This window comes from Rhincodon typus, chromosome 16 (assembly GCF_021869965.1).
Source record: "Rhincodon typus isolate 14 chromosome 16, sRhiTyp1.1, whole genome shotgun sequence".
Classification (NCBI taxonomy): Eukaryota; Metazoa; Chordata; class Chondrichthyes; order Orectolobiformes; family Rhincodontidae; genus Rhincodon; species Rhincodon typus.
The window spans coordinates 1,547,978-1,567,565 of NC_063347.1; the positions used below are offsets into that span (position 1 = coordinate 1,547,978).

At 45.8% G+C, this 19,588-nt stretch overlaps 1 protein-coding gene across 1 annotated transcript in view; it reads right to left on the reverse strand.

The window, feature by feature from the left end:
* The window catches only part of lamb2 (laminin, beta 2 (laminin S)), a 141,876-nt gene that overhangs the window by 119,394 nt on the left and 2,894 nt on the right, over positions 1-19,588 (reverse strand). The window contains exon 2 of the mRNA XM_048606656.1: positions 1,809-1,981. Coding sequence (XP_048462613.1) covers positions 1,809-1,981 — 173 coding nt within the window. The remainder of the gene's footprint in view (positions 1-1,808; positions 1,982-19,588) is intronic.

Here is a 19,588-nt window from a genome sequence, read left to right on the forward strand (position 1 = left end):
CACTGGGGTACAGTCCCACACACACACTGACTCTCACTGGGGTACAGGGTCCTACGTACAGACTGACACTGTAATCATACGACCATTATTAATGTGCATTGCCAGTTAATATTTGCAGTTTGTTCAACCATGCACATTGCTGAGCTCAATCCCCGTCTACACAATACCCATGTTTAGCATTCCCAGCGGGACTGCCAGAGGTGGGATGAAGAACAGGAACACTGGTTGATTCTCCACTCATTCTCCAGGGTCCAGTTGAGTGGAGGCTTGAGATTAGGCTCCTGTGTAGGTTTTTCACCGCAGCTCAGACGGGGAACTCAATAAGCTCGCCCCTCAGGGAACGGCATCCCTCTGTCCTTCGTGTCGCCTCTCCACCCTCCCACCCTGTCTCGTCCTGTTGTTTCTGCAGGGACGTACCAACACCTCTCTGCACAGATGCCCACTGCAGATAACCACCACTCAGTAATCCTGGCTGGGCATCATCCATTGAACTCTGACCTCTCCAGCTAAAGATCATGACCTCCATTTGAAGCTCAGAATAATTTGGATCCCTCTGACTCCACTCAGCAGCTGCTTAGTTAAGCTGTGAACTGAGACTATTAAAAACTCTCTATCTCATTTTCCATTGTATCTATCTTTAATGTATCCTCATCACCCACTTCACCAACACTATCTGAAATAGCACATGAATGGACTGGTAACAGCCCGCATATCAATAACACCACATCAATCAATCACTGCCTCAACCCACACACACATTCCCCCCCCGACACAAACTCAAACATATCCACACACACAGATACACCCACACAATCCCCCCCCAACACAAACTCAAACATATCCACACAAACAGATACACCCACACAATCCCCCCCAAACAAACTCAAACATACACACACACAGATACACCCACACAAATGCAAACATATCCACACACACAGATACACCCACACAATCCCCCCCCACACAAACACAAACATATCCACACACACAGATACACCCACACAAACGCATACATATCCACACACACAGATACACCCACACATTCCCTCCCCACACAAACTCAAACATATCCACACACACAGATACACCCACACAATCCCCCCCAACACAAACTCAAACATATCCACACACACACAAACATAACTACAGACACACACACTCTTACACTCACACACATCCACGTGCGCACACACGCACATACACACTCTCATACACACTGACACACACGTACACACGTACACACCCACACATATACACACAGAAGTCTCACGCACACCCACTCTCTCACACTCTCACAAATCCATTCTCTCTGACACACACCCACACGCTCTCACTGCGTACCAATGGGGAGGCCGAGCTGCTCAGTGGTTTGGAGAAGAAGAGGGAGCTGCTGAGAGTGAGAGCCAAGAGGCACAAGGGCAGAGCTGGCACCAACCTGGGAGGGAGGACACACAGGCCCAGCTGCTCTCTCTGTGATCCCAGCCGGGGTCAGGATCCACAGTTTGAAACATGCTGCCTTATACCTTTTATTCCTTCTTTCCCTCTGTTTATTCAAAAATATTGTTCTTCATCTCACTAGAAAACATGCGATAATTATTTTATCAGTGATATTACTATGACACTTTACAAATATAAAGACAATAGACAAGTGTCATGTGATCAAAAGTCATCTGATTCAGTGTCAGGAATGGTGTCACGTGATCAAATGCCACATGTTTAAACCAGCAGGTGTATGACAAACCAGAGCTGGCATTGTACTGATGCCTGTAGATACCCATTCCCACCTCCCGTTTAGTTGCACATACCTGCAGGTGACTCACAATGCAGTACGGCTGCTGCCTCCTCAGGCCACAAGTGGACGATGCTGTTAGCTTGTTCTGACGACCCACCAGCAGGTCCCCAGTAGCAGGATAGCAGCTCCCTTGAGCACAGCCATGGGCCAAGTTAGGATCCTGAGCAAATCCCATTCCTACCACAGCTGGACGAGGGAGACAGAGAGAGATTAATCACTGTGACAGGAGTCCATGTAATTCCATGACACCATAAACATCACTTAGGCTTAAAGCTTTCTTTTCATTTGTGTTCTTTCATTTTATAATTTAAGTTAGTCATCTCACTACAAAGCAAGGAGTGGGTGTGTGTCTGTCTGACGGTGTGTGTCAGGATGTCAGAAAGGTAACAGCAAGCAATTAGGAAGAAATATGGTACGCTAGCTTTTATTTCAAGGGGTTTAAAGTATAAAACTAAAGGGACTGAAAGTTCAATAAAGATTATAAACAGCCAATAGGATCACGAAGCATGATTCTCCCCCACCCAGCGTGTGCTGTTTGCATCGTTTCATCCTGGTAAACTAGCTCCACTCGAAGCTGACCCATATCCTTATCGGGGCGGGTGCAGGGAGGGAGCTTTCTGGCTGCAATGGCTCTTTCAGCTGTTTAGGGAACACATCAGAGAGAAACCATGTTATGGAGAAGCACATGAAATTGCATTCAGTGTAAGGGACCTCATAGAATCCTTTTTTGAATCCTAAACTGGACTAGAGGTCAGATTCTGCTATTTAGCTGAAACACCAGGAGTTTCGCAACTTGGAAAAAGGTCATATGGCAGATTTTTAATTGGACAAGGCTATGTTGTTGGAGCAGAGAGATTAGTACATTATTGAGTCAAAGTGGCTCCCTTTTCGAGTTCAGGGAAAATGGCCTGATGACAGCCCTCAGATTGGCCCAGCTCTATCAATACAGAGCAGCCCGACACCTTTAGGGCCAGCAATTAGAAAACATCTCTCTCTCTTCATTCTTTCTGTGTGAATGAAAAGGTAGGAAAACCAAGAAACTTGAATAGGCAAGGTCTTTTTCCTACAGTGGAGGACTCAAAACTAGAAAGCATAAGTTTAAAATGAGAGGGGAAAGATTCAAATAGGACGTGAGGGGTAACTTATTGATGCAGAGGGCAGTACCATCGGGGGTGTATCTGCCAGTGGGAGGCGGCTCAATGCATCCACATTCGCTACTTGGCCTCCCGCACAGTGTTCCAACTTGTAATTATACACACTTAGTATTAGAGCCCATTGTTGAATTTGCACTGGAGCTATGGGCGCAATTACTGCATATCTGTAGTTCCAGTTCCTGTCTTTTCCAGAGTATTCTGCCTCCTGCCCCACTATTGATTTTTTGCTAATTTGTCATGGGATAGTACGGAGTGTGAATTGAGCCAAAACACGAGAACAGAGATCATGAATTGTCCTAACACCTGTATGAAATTTATAATCCAGTAGATCCATTGCTCACTGTGTGACTGTGATCACACTGTTTGTCCCTCTCGCCACCTTCTTTTCTTCTCACCCAAATTGTAAGTGCACCTATTTCTTTCTCCTTGTGTTTATCCAGCTTCCCCTTAAATGCATCAATTTTATTACCTCAGCCATTCCCTGTGGTAGTGTGTTTCGTATTCTCTGGATAAGGTGTTCTTAATTCCTTAATCCAGGTCAGTGATGGTATTCCTAGAGGTTCAGGTGGAATCAGTATGGACCAACTTTGAACCAGGGATTTTCTGAACTGTGTGCCTCAGTGTCACAGCACACAATGCAATTAACCCCCTAGTGTGGAACCCATAGCAGGGAGTGGGGCTGTTACTCAAAATATCAGAGACAGTGAGAAGCTGTAGAGAGGACAAGAGGCTGGATGAGCTCAGAGCTATTCCTGATGCCTGTTACAGAACAGAAATAATAGAATGTAACTGATCATCAGGCAGACAGCCAGTTCCATGCTGATAGCAACAGGTGTTGCATGTCACATCACACAGCAATTCAGAATGTTTTCCATATGCACCTTTAACCCAGACTGTGTCTTTCACTCTGCCACTTGTGTCAAGTGTTGGAACAGTACAGTGTCAGTCCTCTTAATATCTGGCTGATGCGCCTGACTGTTTTTATTTTTATTCATTCATGGGCCAGCATTTATTACCCATTCCTAATTGCCCAGAGGGCAGTTAAGAGTCAGTCAAACTGCTGTTGGTCTGGAGTCACATGTAGGCCAGACCAGGTAAGGATGGTTGATTTCCATCCCTGAGTAAACCAGATGGGTTTAACAATAATCAATGATAGTGTCATAGTCACCATTACCAATGATGAGATTTATATTCTAGGTTTTTATTATTCACTTCAGAGCAAGCTAACTGACGATGCTGCTACAGAAGGTGTTACAGCCACACAGACCCCTGACTCCAGTCACACACTATCCAGCAATACTACCTGAACTGTCATCAGGAGAAGGAGCACTGCCTGTTTCCCTCTCCCTTACCTAGGGAAAGACATTAGTTAACATGCCAATCTAAACACTTGAAGCTTGATTGATCTGCATAAATTCCATACTGCATAACACTTACAGCAGAGGCAGTTCAGCCATTGTTTATTGTCCTCACAAGCTTCTCTCAGTCCTCCTCACCTCACCCTATCCTTCTCCTTCGTTCTCCCGCTATGTTAATCCGCCTTCCGTTTAAAAAATCTCCATGTTATTCAACCACTCCTCATAGGAGTGTGAGCACATTCTCACTGCTTTCGAGATAAAAATATTCCTCTTGAACTTTTTATTGGATTTATTCATGACTGTCCTATATTTATGATCCCTACTTTTGGATTTCCCCACAGTGGAACATCTCCTCTACATCTACCCTATCAAACTCCTTTATGATTTTAAGACTTCTCTATTTCATCCTCAGCCTTTTCTTCTTTTAGAGAAGAGTTTCAGTCTATTCAACCTTTCCTCTCAGTCTGGCATCACCCTTATAAACTTTGCTGCACCTTCTCCAGTGTTTCTATATCCATAAGATTTAAGATATAGGAGCAGAATTAGGCCATTCAGCCCATCAAATCTGCTATGCCATCTGAGCATGGCTGATATGTTTCTCAAAGATAGCAAGAACTGCCGATGCTGGAGTCAGAGAAAACACAGTGTGGAGCTGGAGGAACGCAGCAGGTCAGGCAGCATTAGAGGAGCAGGAAAGTTGACGTTTCGGGTTGGGACCCTTCTTCAGAAATGGGGAGGGGTAAGGGAGCTCCGAACTAAATAGAGAGGAGGGGTGGGGCTGGGGAAGGTAGGTGGGATGGTGATAGGTGAGTGTAAGTAGGGAGTGGTGGGGATTGGTCAGTGAGGTGGGAGGACCGGATAGGTGGGAGAGAAGATGGACAAGTCAAGGAGACGAGGATGAGAGGGAGATAGCTAGGAGAGAAGACGGGACAGGTTGTGTCAGGTCAAGGAGGCAGGGATGAGAGGGAGGGTTGGGCATGGGATGAGGCCAGAGGTGGGAAGATTTTAAAGCTGGTGAAATCCATGTTTAGGCCATTGGGCTGTAGGCTCCCAAGGCGGAATATGAGGTGCTGCTCCTCCATCTTCCGTGTGGCGTCATTGCGGCACTGGAGGAGGCCCAGGATGGACATGTCGCCCAGGGAGTGGGAGGGGGAGCTGAAGTGGTTCAAGAATGGGAGGTGTTGTTGTTTGTCGCAAACAGAGTGCAGGTGCTCTACAAAGCGGCCTCCAAGCCTCCACTTGGTCTCACCGATGTAAATGAGGCCACATCGGGAGCAGCGGACGCAATAGGCCACATTGACGGATGTGCAGGTGAACCTCTGTCTGATGTGAAAGGTTCGTTTGGTGCCTTGAACGGAGGTGAGGGGAGAGGTGTAGGGGCGGGTGTAGCACTTCCTGCGTTTGCAGGGACAGGTGTTAGGGGTGGTGGAATTAGTGGGGAGTATGGAGCAGACGAGGGATTCGCGGACAGCACGGTCCCTATGAAAGACAGATAGGGGTGGGGAGAGAAATATATCTTTCGTTGTGGGGTCAGATTGTGGGTGGCAGAAGTGGTGGAGAATGATATGTTGGATACAGAGGTTAGTGGGGTGATAATGTGAGGACAAGGGGGATTCTGTCTTTGTTTTTTGTTGGGGGGAGGGGATGTGAGGGCAGAAGTGCAGGAAATGCAAAAGATGCGGTTGAGGGCATTTTTGATCAATAGAGGGGGGACGTTACGGTCCTTGAAATAGGAGGACATCTGGGATGTTTGGGAGTGGAACGTCCCATCTTGGGAGCAGTCATGGTGGAGGCGGAGGAATTGGGAGCAGGGGATCACATTCTTGCAGAAAGGTGGTTGAGAGGAGGGTGTAGTCCAGGTACCTGTGAGAATCTCAGTCCCATTTTCCTGCCTTCTGCCTGTAACCCTTCATCCCCTTACCAATCAAGAACCTTTCCAACTCTGTCTTAAATACACTCAATGACTTCACCTCTACAGTCTTCTATGATTCATCACCCTCTGGCTGAAGAAAGTCTCCCTCCTCTCAGATTTAAAGGGTCGTCCCTTCAGTCTGAAGCTCTGTCCTCGGGTCCTCGTCTTTCCCACTCATGAAAACATCTTCTCCACGTCCAATCTATCCATGCCTTTTAGTATTCTGTAAATTTCAATGAAATACCCCCCATCCCTCTAAACTCCATCAAGTACAGACCCAGAGTCCTCAACCACTCCTCATATGACAAGCCCTGCATCCCTGGGATTATTCTTATAAACCTTATCTAGACGCCCTCCAATGTCAGCATATCCTTGCTTAGATACAGGGCCCAAAACTGCTCACAATATCATAAATGCGGTCTGACCAGAGCCTTATACAGCCTCAGTAGAACATGTCTCCTCTTGTATTCTAAACACCTCATAACGAATGCTAACATTGTGTTTATCTTCCTACCTGCCAAGTGAACCTCCGCATTAGCCTTAGGAAATCCCAAGTCCCTTTGTGCTTCAGGTTTCCGAAGCCTTGCCCCATTTAGAAAAGTGTCTGCGCCTCTACTCTTCCTACCAAAGTGTATAACCGCACACTTTCCCACATTGTATTCCATCTGCCACTGCTTTACCCACTCTCCTACCCTGTTCTCAGTCCTTCTACAGCCTTCCTGCTTCCTCAACACTATCTGTCCCTCCACCCATCTTTGTGTCACTTGCAAACTTAGTAACAATGCCCTCAGTTCTTTCGTCCAGATCATGAATGTGCAACGTCAATAGTTGTGGTCCTAACACAACCCTGAAGAACTCCACTAGTCACCAGCTGCCATTCTGAAAAAGCCCCCTTTCACATGTAGAAATTATTCAGGACTGTTCACAGTGATCTAAGATTGCTCACACCAAGACTTGAAACAAGTTTAACAGAACTCCTCTGATTTTCAGAGACAGCAGGAACTGCAGATGCTGGAGAATCTGTAGAGCTGGATGAACACAGCAGGCCAAGCAGCATCAGAGGAACAGGAAGGCTGGAAAGCAGGAAAGCTCCCTGGACTGACCTATCTCCTCCCTACCTCCCCACCTACACTCACCTTTACTGGCTCCATCCTCGCCTCTTTGACCTGTCTGTCTCCTCTCCACCTATCTTCTCCTCTATCCATCTTCTATCCGCCTCCCCCTCTCTCCCTATTTATTTCAGAATCCCCTTCCCCTCCCCCATTTCTGAAGAAGGGTCTAGGCCCAAAACGTCAGCCTTCCTGCTTCTCTGATGCTGCTTGGCCTGCTGTGTTCATCCAGCTCTACACCTTGTTATCACTTTCCTCTGATTTTCAATTCTGTTCTTTGCAAAATGAATTACAGAAAGTGTTTTTCCTGCTTTGCTAAACTGTGTGGCAGCTTTTAATGATTTATCATTTCTGTCCCCCAAATCCTTTCCTCCATCCCCAATCTCATTGAGCCTCATGTATTGTCTAATAATAACCAATTCTATGTATAGTGCAATGATCTAACTCTTGGTTATATTCAACCAGTTGTAAAAATACACATTCAAGAGCTAGCTGCCAAGTTCTCTCTCAGTTTTTGGACATTTTCTGAGGGACAGCCAACAACAGAGCAGACATCCTATCTCCAGGGGCTGGGGCGAGCCAGGGACTTTTTTTTTGAGATCAGGGTCCTGAGATTCTCAGCCCGTGCTCACTTCCCAGTCAACACTCTGTCTGCTCCATTCCTTCCCTTCCTCACAGCTTGTTCCCAGACAAATGCAGAAGATACGGTCAGGATTAAATGTTTTCTGTGACTTTTTGACCATTTCCAAGATGCTCACTCACCATGATAACCATCAACTGCTTGTTTTCTTTTTTAAAAATGGAATTTGGACTAATCATAAATATTCTTCATTGGAAAATTCCATCCCTTAAAATACTAAACATGTGAGAACAATGAACTTCTCAGACAGAGGCGAATCTGCTACTGGATCTTTTTTCCATCAGGATCCATTTTCCTTTCACTTCAAAACAGCCTGTTATGCAGAGCGTAAACCAGGACTTGTGATATGCTATTGGACAGTGTGGTCCCATGTTTCACCCTGACAATAACATACTGCATCACTAACAACAACTTGCATTTTTAAAGCACCTAGGACATAGTAAGACTTCAGACTGTCAAAACAGAATTTGATACTGAGCCACATCGGGGATAATAGGCCAGCTGACCTGAACACTTGGCAAGCTTTGCGAGGTGTTTTAAATGAGGTGAGGTATCACAGATATTAAAGTTCTCTAAGGATACTGGGTAGGCCATTTAGGACTGAGCTGAGGAGAAATGTCTTCACCCAAAGAGTGGTGAGCCTGTGGAATTCTCTGCCGTTGAAAGTGGTTAAGGCCAAGAAGGAGTTATAGTTGTTAAGGCTAAAAGGATCTAAGGGTATCGGGAGAAAGTGGGAACAGGGGACTGATGATCAGCCATGATCATTTTGAATGGGGGACCTGGCTTAAAGGGCAAAGTAGCCTACTTCTGCTTCAATTTCCTATGTTTGTGTGTGAGAGAGCTGGGGAGGGAGCAAATCCGAGAGATTGGGTCCACGCAGCTGAAGATATGGCCACCAACAACAGGAAGATTAAAATCAGGGATACTCAGGAAACCAGGACTGGAACAGCATGGAGATCACCTAGAGGCCTGGGGTTGGAGGAAGTCCCAGAGATATGGAGAGGTGTAGGTGATGGAGGAAGTTCCAGAGTTAGGGAAGGGTGTAGGGACTGGAGATGATTGATGAGATGGAGAGTGGTGTAGGGGCTGGTGCAGGTTACAGATACAGGGAAAGGTGTAGGGGCTAGAGGAGGTGACAGAGATAGGGCGAAGTACTGGGGCTGAAGGAGAGGATAGATTTTGTATAAACTTATCATCTTGATTTGATATGTGTATTTATACAGTAAATTTGTTAGTGACACACAAGAATGTTGTCTAACAGATCAGTATCCCAGCAAACATTAATGGATTGCTAAGGGTAATACAAACATGTTGCCAGTGGCTGAAGGTGCATTGAAAGGATGAGTAAAGGCTCAAGCTTTCTCCTGGAATGCTGCCTTCTTGAGCTGCTGCACTCCATGTTCTGTGAGGTTGACCCACAACGCCTTTAGGGTGAGAATTCCAGGATTTTGACTCTGCAACACTGAAGGAACGGTGATATATTTCCAAGTCAAGATGGTAAGTGGCTTGGAGGGAACTTGCAGGGGGTGGTGTTCCCATGTATCTGCTGCCCTTGTCCTTCTAGATGGAAGTGGTCGTGGTCGTTTGGAAGGTGCTGCCTGAGGATCTTTGGTGAATTTCTGCAGTGCATCTTGTAGATGGTACACACTGCTGCTACTGAGCGTCGGTGGTGGAGGGAGTGGGATGTTTGTGGATGTGGTGAACAGTTGCAGTTACACAGACCAGGAATCTCTCAGATTTGATCTCCAATCTTCCAACTAATTTCAAGGAGCAGTTTGAAAGTAAACAACAGCAACAGCTTGTATTTATATAGCACCTATAACATTGACCATGCTGCAACTCAGGAAAGCTGTCAAAATATTAGACAGAGTGCAGAAGAGACTTATTCAAATGGTCCCAAGGTCAAGGAGCTTGAGTTAATGTGCAGAGACTGGAGAAACTGGGATTGTTCCATGGAGATTTCATGGATGGCTCAGACAATAAATGGTTTGAGAAAGTAGATTGCGAGAAGCTGTTTGCAATGACAAGACAGTTGGCAACCGGAGGGTACTGATTTAATAACTGACAGAAAAACTTGAGAGAGAGAGAGAGTATGTCATGGTCAAAGAGTCATACAGCACAGGAACAGACTCTTTGGTCCCATTCGTCCATGCCAACCAGGTCTCCCAAAATAAACTACTTCCATTTGCCTGCATTTGGCCCATTATCCCTCTAAGACTTTCTTATTCATGTACCTGTCCAAATATCGTTTAAATGTTGTAACTGTACCCACATCTACCCATTTCCTCTGGCATTTCATTCCGCATACAAACCATCCTCTGTGTGAAAAAGTTTCCCCTGCGGAGCCTTTTAAATCTTTCTCCTCACACCTTAAAAATATGCCCCTTAGTTTTAAACTCCCCTACCCTGGGGAAAAGACCTTTGCTATTCACCTTATCTATTCCCCTCTTGGCAGCAGTGCTAATCACTTTGCACTGTGCCACACTTCTCTAAGGGTTAATCATGAGGAGATGAGTTTCTTTTAATAACATAGCCTTGTAGAATCATACAGTTATAAAGCATGGAAACAGACCCTTCAGTCCAACCGACTGTAATCCCAAACTAAACTAGTCCCACCTGCCAACTCCTGGTCCATATCCCTCCAAACATTTCCTATTCATGTATCTATCCAAATGTCTTTTAAACGTTGTAATTGTACCTGTACCCGCCACTTCATCTGAAAGTTCATTTCACATGCAAACCACCCTCAGTGTAATAAATTTGCCTCTAATTTCTTTTTTAAATCGGTCCCTTCAACTTTACAACCTTTCTCCCAAGGAAACAGTCTCTCTCTCCCTATTCTGTCCCAGCTCCTCAAGATTGTGACATCTCCTCTCGGCCTTCTCTTCTACTGTGAAAACAGTCCCAACTTCTGCAATCCCTCTTCAAAACTGAAGTCTCTCATCCCTGGAACCATTCTTGTAAACCTGTACTGTGCCCTCTCCAGACCCTCCACATCCCTCAGAAAGTGGGGTTCCTGGAACTGCAGCAGAACCAGTATCTTATAAAATTTGTCACAATTTTCTTAATCGTCTTAAACACCTCACTCAGACCAACCTTTGATCTGTTATGCCAAGCATTATGAGCCTTGTCTGCAGGACTGGCCTCATGACTTAACCTTTCAATGGTGAATCTGTTCTGCTCCTTCTCTGCGTCATTATCTCCATTCTGAGATGCCCAGAACTGAACCCAGTTCCAACAGTCTCCACAGGCAGTGCTAACCAGGGTGATAGTGAGTGGGAGCAGGAATCGTGCCTGAGTTTCCTCTCCCTTTATTCCTAGATATCTAATCCAGATCTTTGCTTTATCCTCGGGACACAGAGAAGCTGATCCAGGAGGGAAGCCTCATGTTGCTAAGGAAATGTGATTGTCCAGAACAGGTCACTGCATTCCCTTGCTGGGCCTCACTCACTCTGTCTGCAATTTACAACCCACCCAGGGCCACCGCCACCTCACTAATGCACCTTTACAATCTACCACAGGCTGTGTGACACAAGCCCATTGTCCAGAAAACCAGCCAGTGAGCCCGATGTCCTGACCTTTTAATCTCCATGGTAACTCATTTGCTGCAATTTGCATTCATTAAATTCCCTTTAGGGGCCATCAAGTGTTTACAGTGGGTGATTAGAGAGTTAATGTGTGCAGTGTCCAAATACTGAATTAAAATCCTCTACTATGCTGATAAGTCAATGTTAGATAAAGAGAAGCTCCTCTCGTGCATTGAACTGAGAGGCAGAAAATCTAGCAGTCCTGGGCACACAGTGGTTTCAACTCGACCATCTGTAAAGACCATCTATATCAAACAAAAAATCAAGTCAGAAAGATGTGAAGAGGTTTGGATATAACACCTCATTTTTGCCAGAGCACAGAGACCTCATAGTGAGAGCTTCCAACTCTAGTAAGCAAACACTTTTTAGCTCAACTTCAAACACTGCCAGGACAGGGACAGCACGGGGTTAGATACAGAGTAAAGCTCCCTCTTCATTGTCCCCCCATCAAACACTCCCAGGACAGGAATAGCACAGGGTGAAATACAGAGTAAAGCTTCCTCTACACTGTCCCAATCTAATACTAGTGTAGAAAGAGGGCCAGCTTCAACAGCACAGAGAGGACAAGAGTCTTAAAGTTGGCCCACACCCAGTTATGATCTGAGGAAATGTTCCATTTCATGCAGCATTTGAGATGGTAATAGACGTGCGGCTTGAATCAGATCAAATACAAGCACAGGAAGGGCAAGGAGAGGGTGGGCAAGCCTTCCGTTTCCTGCAGCTGGACTCAGTGGGACAGATTCTCAGAAACCCTGGTGTTTTCTAAAGCTGGATTCCTGTCAGTCTTTTTCCTTGGCTCCATCAATTGTTGTGGAGTGCTGAAATGATCAGCATGATGGGAATTTATACAACAACAACAATTTGTATTAATGAAGTGCTTTTAACATAACACAATGTCTCAAGGTACTTCAAAGCTGTATTATAAAACAAAATGTGGCACTGAAACACGCTGTAAGAGATTAGGTTGGATGTAAAAACTGCTTGCTGAAAGAGGTAGCTTTGTCCAAAAGAAGATGAGGAAGGCAAACAGGACTCAGGAGGCAAACTCCAGAGCTTATATCCCAGGTAACAAACAACACTGTTACCAGTGGTGGGGCAGTTAAAATTGGCAACACTCTAAAGGCCAGAATGTGATAATTGCTTGGAGGCTTGTGGGGCTGCAGGGGATTACAGGGATATGAGAGGATGGAGCCATGGAGAGATCTGAAAACAAGAATGGCATTTTTAAAATCAAAGTGTTGGTTTACTGAGACCTGGTGTAGGTCAAGGAGACTACAGGTAATGGGTGAATGGAATTTGGAGCAAGTTATGACATTGGCAGCTGAATTTTACATACCCTCAAGTTTCCAGAGGCTATCTAAGTGGGATGCCAGTCAGGAGTGTGTACAAATAGTCAGCACTGGAGGTAACAGAGGGACAAGTGAGGGTTTCAGTAGCAGAGAAGCCAAGGCAGTGACAGGGTCAAAAAGGGGCCTGTTGTAGCGCGGTGGTGGTGTCCCTGCCCCTGGATCAGGAGGGCTGGATTCAAATCCCATCTGCTCCAAAGGTGTGTAATAACATCTCTGAACAGGGTGATTAGAAAAACAGGCAGTCTTAATGATGACCCACCGATTGAAAATAGTCACACAATGTTACAAATAGATGACAACAAAAACAGAAGTTGCTGGAAAAGCTCAGCAGGTCTGGCAGCATCTGTGAAGTCCTGAGGAAGGGTCACCGGACTCGAAACGTTAACTTTGATTTCTCTTCGTAGATGCTGTCAGAAGTTTGTTTCTGATTTACAGCATCCAACAGTTCTTTTGGTTTTTACAAACAGATGAGTTCAGCCTCAGATTGTTGCAAGGGAGAGGGATGGAATTGGTCGCTGGGGAGCAGAGTTTGGATTTGGGCCTGAGAACAATAATTTCAGCCTTGCCAATATTGAAATGGGAGGAACTTTCTGATTGTTCAGTGCTGGATGTGAGCAGTGGAATGATAATTCTGAGACAGCAGAGGAGCTGAGGTGTAGCTGTGAAAAACGAATGCTGTGTCTTTGGATGATGTTGCTGAGGGCAGCAAGTGGATGCACATGGATTGATCCTTCTGAAACCAGGAAACTGGAATCCAGTTGACTGATCTTCACGTTACAAACACATATATACCTGCCTGTTACCATCTGTTGGAGCAAACTGGGAGTTAGAGCCTGAGGATAGAATCCCAGGTCAATAAAACTGTAGACTCCCCACTGAATCCCAGTCACAACAGCAAGTTGACTGTCTGCAGGTCTAGCTGTCACTTTCGATCATTGTATCTCAGTGAAGGGTTAGGTTTCTTTGTTAAAGGGAGATCTGTAAATGAAAGCTGCAATCACAAACCCAGTGCCTTGAGCAAAATGGCCACCCAATGAAATGTCAGAACCTCATTGGTCAGAATGTACAAGATCCCATTCCTGTCAATGCACAGTGATCTACCCTCAGGCAATTAGGCTGTAACGTCAGAGTGCCCTGGGTTAGGGGCCGAGATGCAGATAGAGAGAAGGACAAAAGGAGTAGGAGATTAGGCTAGCAAAAGAGAAATAGAGAGAGCAAGAAAGAGTGTGAAATCCAAGAAGTCCCTTCCAAACAGCACTGTCGGCATTGTTAACATTTGGTTAATCACATTGTTCAGTTTGTTAATGTCTTTATTTAAGGTTAAAAATAAACAGGAGGGTCTCTTGTGGTGCAGTGGTTGTGTCCCTACCTCTGACCCTGGAGACCCAGCTTCAAGTCCCACCTGCTCAAAAGGTGTGTAATTACTTAACTGAAGAGAAAAACATGTTTAAAAATTATCTTAGAAAATTCTTAAAAAGAAACAGGTGGTGCCTAGTAATTACAGAAGAACATACAGGGAGCAGGGGGCTCCTGTGGTAGTGCCCTATCTCTACTAAAGGATTCATTATTTCAATCATGCAGTCCAGAAGAGGTCCTTCTGCCCCTCAAGTCAACACCAACAAATGTCTCTAAATCTACGCTAGACCCCCTTTCCTGCACTAGGCCAATAGCCTTCAATGTTGTGACATTTTAGTGCTCATCCAAGTATGTTCTAAAGGTTGTGAGGTTTCCCACCTCAACTCCTCTCCCAGGCAGTGCATTCCAGACCTGCCCTCCTCAACTCTCTGGGTGAAAAAGGTTTTCCTTAAATCCCCTCTAAACCTCCTGCTTTTCACTTTAAAATTATGCCCCCTTGTTATTGACCCTTCAACCAAGGAGATCAGTTGCTTTCTATCAACCCTGTCCTTGCCCCTCATAACCTTATACACCTCTATCAGGTCCCCCTCAGCCTTCCCTGCAACAAAGATAACAACCCGAGTGTATCCAGCCTCTCTTTATAGTTAAACTGGTCCATCCCAGGCAGCATCCTGGTGAATCTCCTCTGCATCTCCTCCATTGCAATCACATCCTTCCTATAGTGCACTGACCAGAACTGCAGACAGTGCTCCAGCTGTGACCACACCAAAGTCCTGCACATCTCCATCATACCCTCCCTGCTCTTATAATCTATGCCTCGATTGATAAAAGCAAGTGTCTCATATTCCTTCTTATCCATCCCATAAACCTGTCCTGCCACATTCAGGGATCCATGTACAAGCAACTCTGAGCTTCCTAGTGTCCTGACAATCATTGAGTACTCCCTTGTGCTGTCCTTCTTCCAAAGTGCATCAGTAATAACCCTGGGTAAGCGCAATAGATAATGGCACTGTCATTGGATTAGTAATCCTGCTAATGATCCAGGCACACTGTTTACAAACTCAACATGGCAGATGATGGCATTTGAATTTTTAAAAAATGAAGAGTAATTATCTCATGACTATGAAACCATTCTTGTAAAAATTCATCTGATTCCTGAGCGTCCTTTAAGGGCTGTTGTGGTGTGGAGTTGGTGTCCCAATCCTAGCCAAAAGGTCTTGGTTTCAAATCCCACTAGCCCCAGAGGCGTGTCATAACATGTCAGCATGAGATTGATTAAAAACAATTTATATCTAGGATGTACTGGATGTGGGACAAGATGCAAAAGACTGAGGAATTCAATAAACTGTCTCCACAAATGAAGACATACGTGTTTTGATTTCAATTTTCCCAGCCTGGAGTCTATTAACAGACATGACAACACAATGCAGAGCACAACAGTTCAATAGGGGAGAGGGGGTCTGCTCACCACTATCTTCTCCAGCGCAATAATTGCTGTCTCAGCCAGCAATATCTATATTCCATGAATGTAAGAAAGAGAGGAAGAGAAGAGGACACTACAAAACAGAGACACTAAGACAGCAAAAGAAAGAGGGACAGCAAGAGCAATAGAAAGTGTGAGAGGAGGAGAGGCAGCTAGACTGTGAAGGAGAAAGAGAAAAAAGACACTCCTGGGAGTGATAGAATTACCAGCTGCTAGAGTTGGATTGGTCATCCTTTTCAGTGAATCACTTTCCGTTCCAGAGAAGCTGCTCATTCACAGAAATCTGGATGATGTGGGTGGAGAGTTTAGCTCAGCAAGGGGAAAACTCAGGGACTGAACAGTGCGATGTTCCAGTGAATGTACTGACAGCAGATGTGAGGCTTCAGCACTGCACCAATGTCAGACGTCCATGCAGCAGGGATCAACACCATCTCAATATAAATTTTACACTGTGTTTCAGCTCAACCAAGCACAAGAACTACCTCTGACAAGAACCAATCTGACTGCTCACTCCTACCGGACATTCTTCAATAAAACTTTTCAGCTGCCGCCTCTGCTCTCCCTGTTCCTCTCCACTGCTGAACGTGCTTGGGATAAGATTCCACTGCCTGATGCATGATCCCCATGACCAGTGCTCAGGGTGTATTAGCAAGTGTGTGCCACTCTTGTCCTGGGAGTGTTTGATGGGAGATAGTGTAGAGGCAGCTTTACTCTGTATCTGACCCCATGCTGCACCTGTCCTGGGAGGGTTGGATGAGGACAGTGATAGGAAGCTTTACTTTCAGTTTAAAAGATTAGAGGGGGCTTTAACCTGTATCCAACCACATGCTGTACAAGTCTTGGGAGTGTTTGATTATCCCCATGATCATTGCTCAGGGTGTGATAGAGTGTGTGCCATTCCTGAGCTGAAAGTGTTTGATGGGGATAGTGCAGAGGGTCAGCCAGGAAAGGTGGTTCTGGCTAAGATTCTAAACTATTTCATGTGCGTACAATGCACCTGACAAGTTAAGAGTGTACACAGAAGCATCACATTCCTCCTTATAACCTTTTCCATCCTCCTCTCCCCTCTATTACATCCTCCCCCAAAATGTTTCCCTTCCTGCCTCTCGTTCTTTATTTGCCTCGCTCCTTTCATTCCATTCCGTTGTCCTGCTCTCCCAGCCACTCCTTCTCCATTATTCTCAAACAAAATTAACACAATCACTCGAGCCCACAGGTGTGATCTTTTTGCACACACTAAGAATTAGATAAATCCTCAGGCCCTCCTTGTACCAGCAATACTAACTTGTACAGACATTGCCGCGGTCTCATTTAATAAAAATGTGGTCATGGAGGCAGCCAATCTCTGATTGGTTAGGAAGTTGCCGTGAAAATCAATCAGAGTCTCGCTGCCTGATCTGTGAATGAAGATTGACAGTTAACTGCAGTTCCATGCCAACAATGGCCCAAACTCAGAACCTTTGTCTAATTCTGCAGAAAATAGTGTCTCTTTTTTGTTCTAAGTCTGCTTCTTACTCCTCATGCTGATGACTGCAAGACCTTCAGCTTCTTGTCTCTTTTTTAGCAATGCTGAAACCAAACTGTTTGGATTAGAGTTTGTACTGAACTGAATTTGACTCTGATGTCCAACACCTGGACCGGCTTGCTGCCGTTTTCCAAAGCGAAATTCCATGTGAGACAATTTACAATATCCAGAGTCAAACCATACTGTTTCTGTACAAACCTCACAGTCAGTCCCTCTGGCACAGTAAGTGGTGCAGGAGGAGTGTACCAGGACAGACAGGAGCATCAGAGAGAGAGCAGCCCCTACCAAATACAGTCAGATAAGGGAGAGTGGGACAGTGTGTCCAGGCTCACTGAGACCGGGATTGGGTGAGGGAGGTAGAGAAAGAGACAGATAAAGAGAGAGACAGAGAGAGAGAGGTGACTGGGAGACAGCACAGTTAGCACTGGATTTCCTTCAGCTTTTCCACCTCAAGTAGTCAGGCTTGTTTAGACACCAAGTGTAACTATTTATTTAATATCACAGTTTGGAACATAACAAATGCTGGGAAGATTTCTTTGGAGGAAAGAGTTTTTCTGTTCAGTTAAACAGTTCCTGGATGAGCGCAGCTCCAATGAAACTCGAGTAGCTCTCAATATCATCCAGGACAAAGCAGTTCCGGCTCCGCACTCCCTCCACCATCAACACACAGTGAGCAGCCATGTGCACCATCTACAAGATGTACTGCAGTGACTCACCAAGGCTCCCCCAACAGCACCTTCCCAACCCCTTCCATTATCTCCAAGCACAGTGCACCTCAAACACTTTCTCTCTGTGATGCCATTTTGAGGCTTGTAAATTGTTGTGTGCCCCCCCATCCACCCCTCAATGGTCATGTTGGGGGGAGGGTGGGGCGGTGACCTGTGGGAGTGAGTTATCTGGGCGGGGTCAGGGGGGTGTGGGAGAGAAAGCTGAGAGAAGGGGTGAGGTGGGGGTGCTAGGTCAAGGGGTTCTCTGCACCAACTGACCAGCAGCTCCAGTAGACCAACAGCTCAGAAGTGTGGACTGCCAGGATGACAGGCAAGGGGGTGCCATGGGTGCCAGGAATGTCACAGCATTGGGTAGCCCCTCAGCAAGGCCAAGGAGGTGGGGTCTGGTGCTTTGAGAGAGCTGGAGGCGTGGGTAGGTTTTAATGTCCAGGGAGGAAAGGAGGAGAGGACTACCCACTGGGAATGGACAAAGAAAGGTAGTACTGACCTTTCCTGCTGCCAATTTCAAAACATTTGATAAAGGGCTGCCCACACTTGACTGTGCCAGTTTTATTCTGGCATGGGCAGACTATTGTTTTTAATTCATTGCCCCTCCCTAATCGCCCAGAGGGCAGTTAAGGGTCAGCAAAATTACTGTAGGTCTGGAGGCACATGTGATCTAGACCAGGGGAGGGTGGTAGATTTCCCTAAAGGGCATTAGTGAGCCAGATGGGTTTTCCACCCATTGGCAACACTTTCATGGTCATCATTAAACTCTCAATTCCAGAGTGTTGATTAATTGAATTCAAATTGCACCATCTGCTGTGGTGGGGTTCGATCCCAGGTCCCTGGAATACTACCTGGGTTTCAGGATTAATAAATTATTGCGAATACCACGAGGTCATCCCCTCCCCGACTATTGGGTTTAATTGAGCTTGTAGCAAGTAAAAGTGGCCCTTAATTATTTATTTGTGTACAGTGGGTGGGTTGCAGGTTTCAGCACCTATGCACCTCCCGTATCATGAGTGGGAAAGTGGCGGGCTGTGCACCCACTAGATTTTATATACACCCTACATCCTGCAAAAAACACCCCCACAATAGCACATAGTGCAGCCATAGACAGACAGAGCAACTGGTCCAGAAATATCTTCCACTGCTGAAACTACCAGCTGGATGTTCGAGAGGGTCAATGCTCCCCTCTCAATGCCCCTCAGAGTGAGGGCTCAGGAAATACTGCTGTCTCCGACAGCTGTTCAGAAGGATTTCAAAACAGAGCCCAGCTGCAATGCTGTTCATACACGAATGGTCCAGGAATGCACTGATGGCCTAATAAGACCTTCTCTAAAATCAACCACATTCCATGGCACAGCATAGAGATACCCACACTCATTCGTCACTCATTCCATGCCAACTCCAAAACAAAGAAAACACATCAACCGGGGAACTGCCTCTTCACAAGTCAGGACAGCAAAACTAGAAACAGTTTGAAAAACTGACAGACCTGTCCCCACCGGTACTGTGCCCCAGTGTTATACAGTGACAGACCCGTCCCCACCCAGTACTGTACCCCAGTGTTATACAGTGACAGACCTGTCCCCACCAGTACTGTGCCC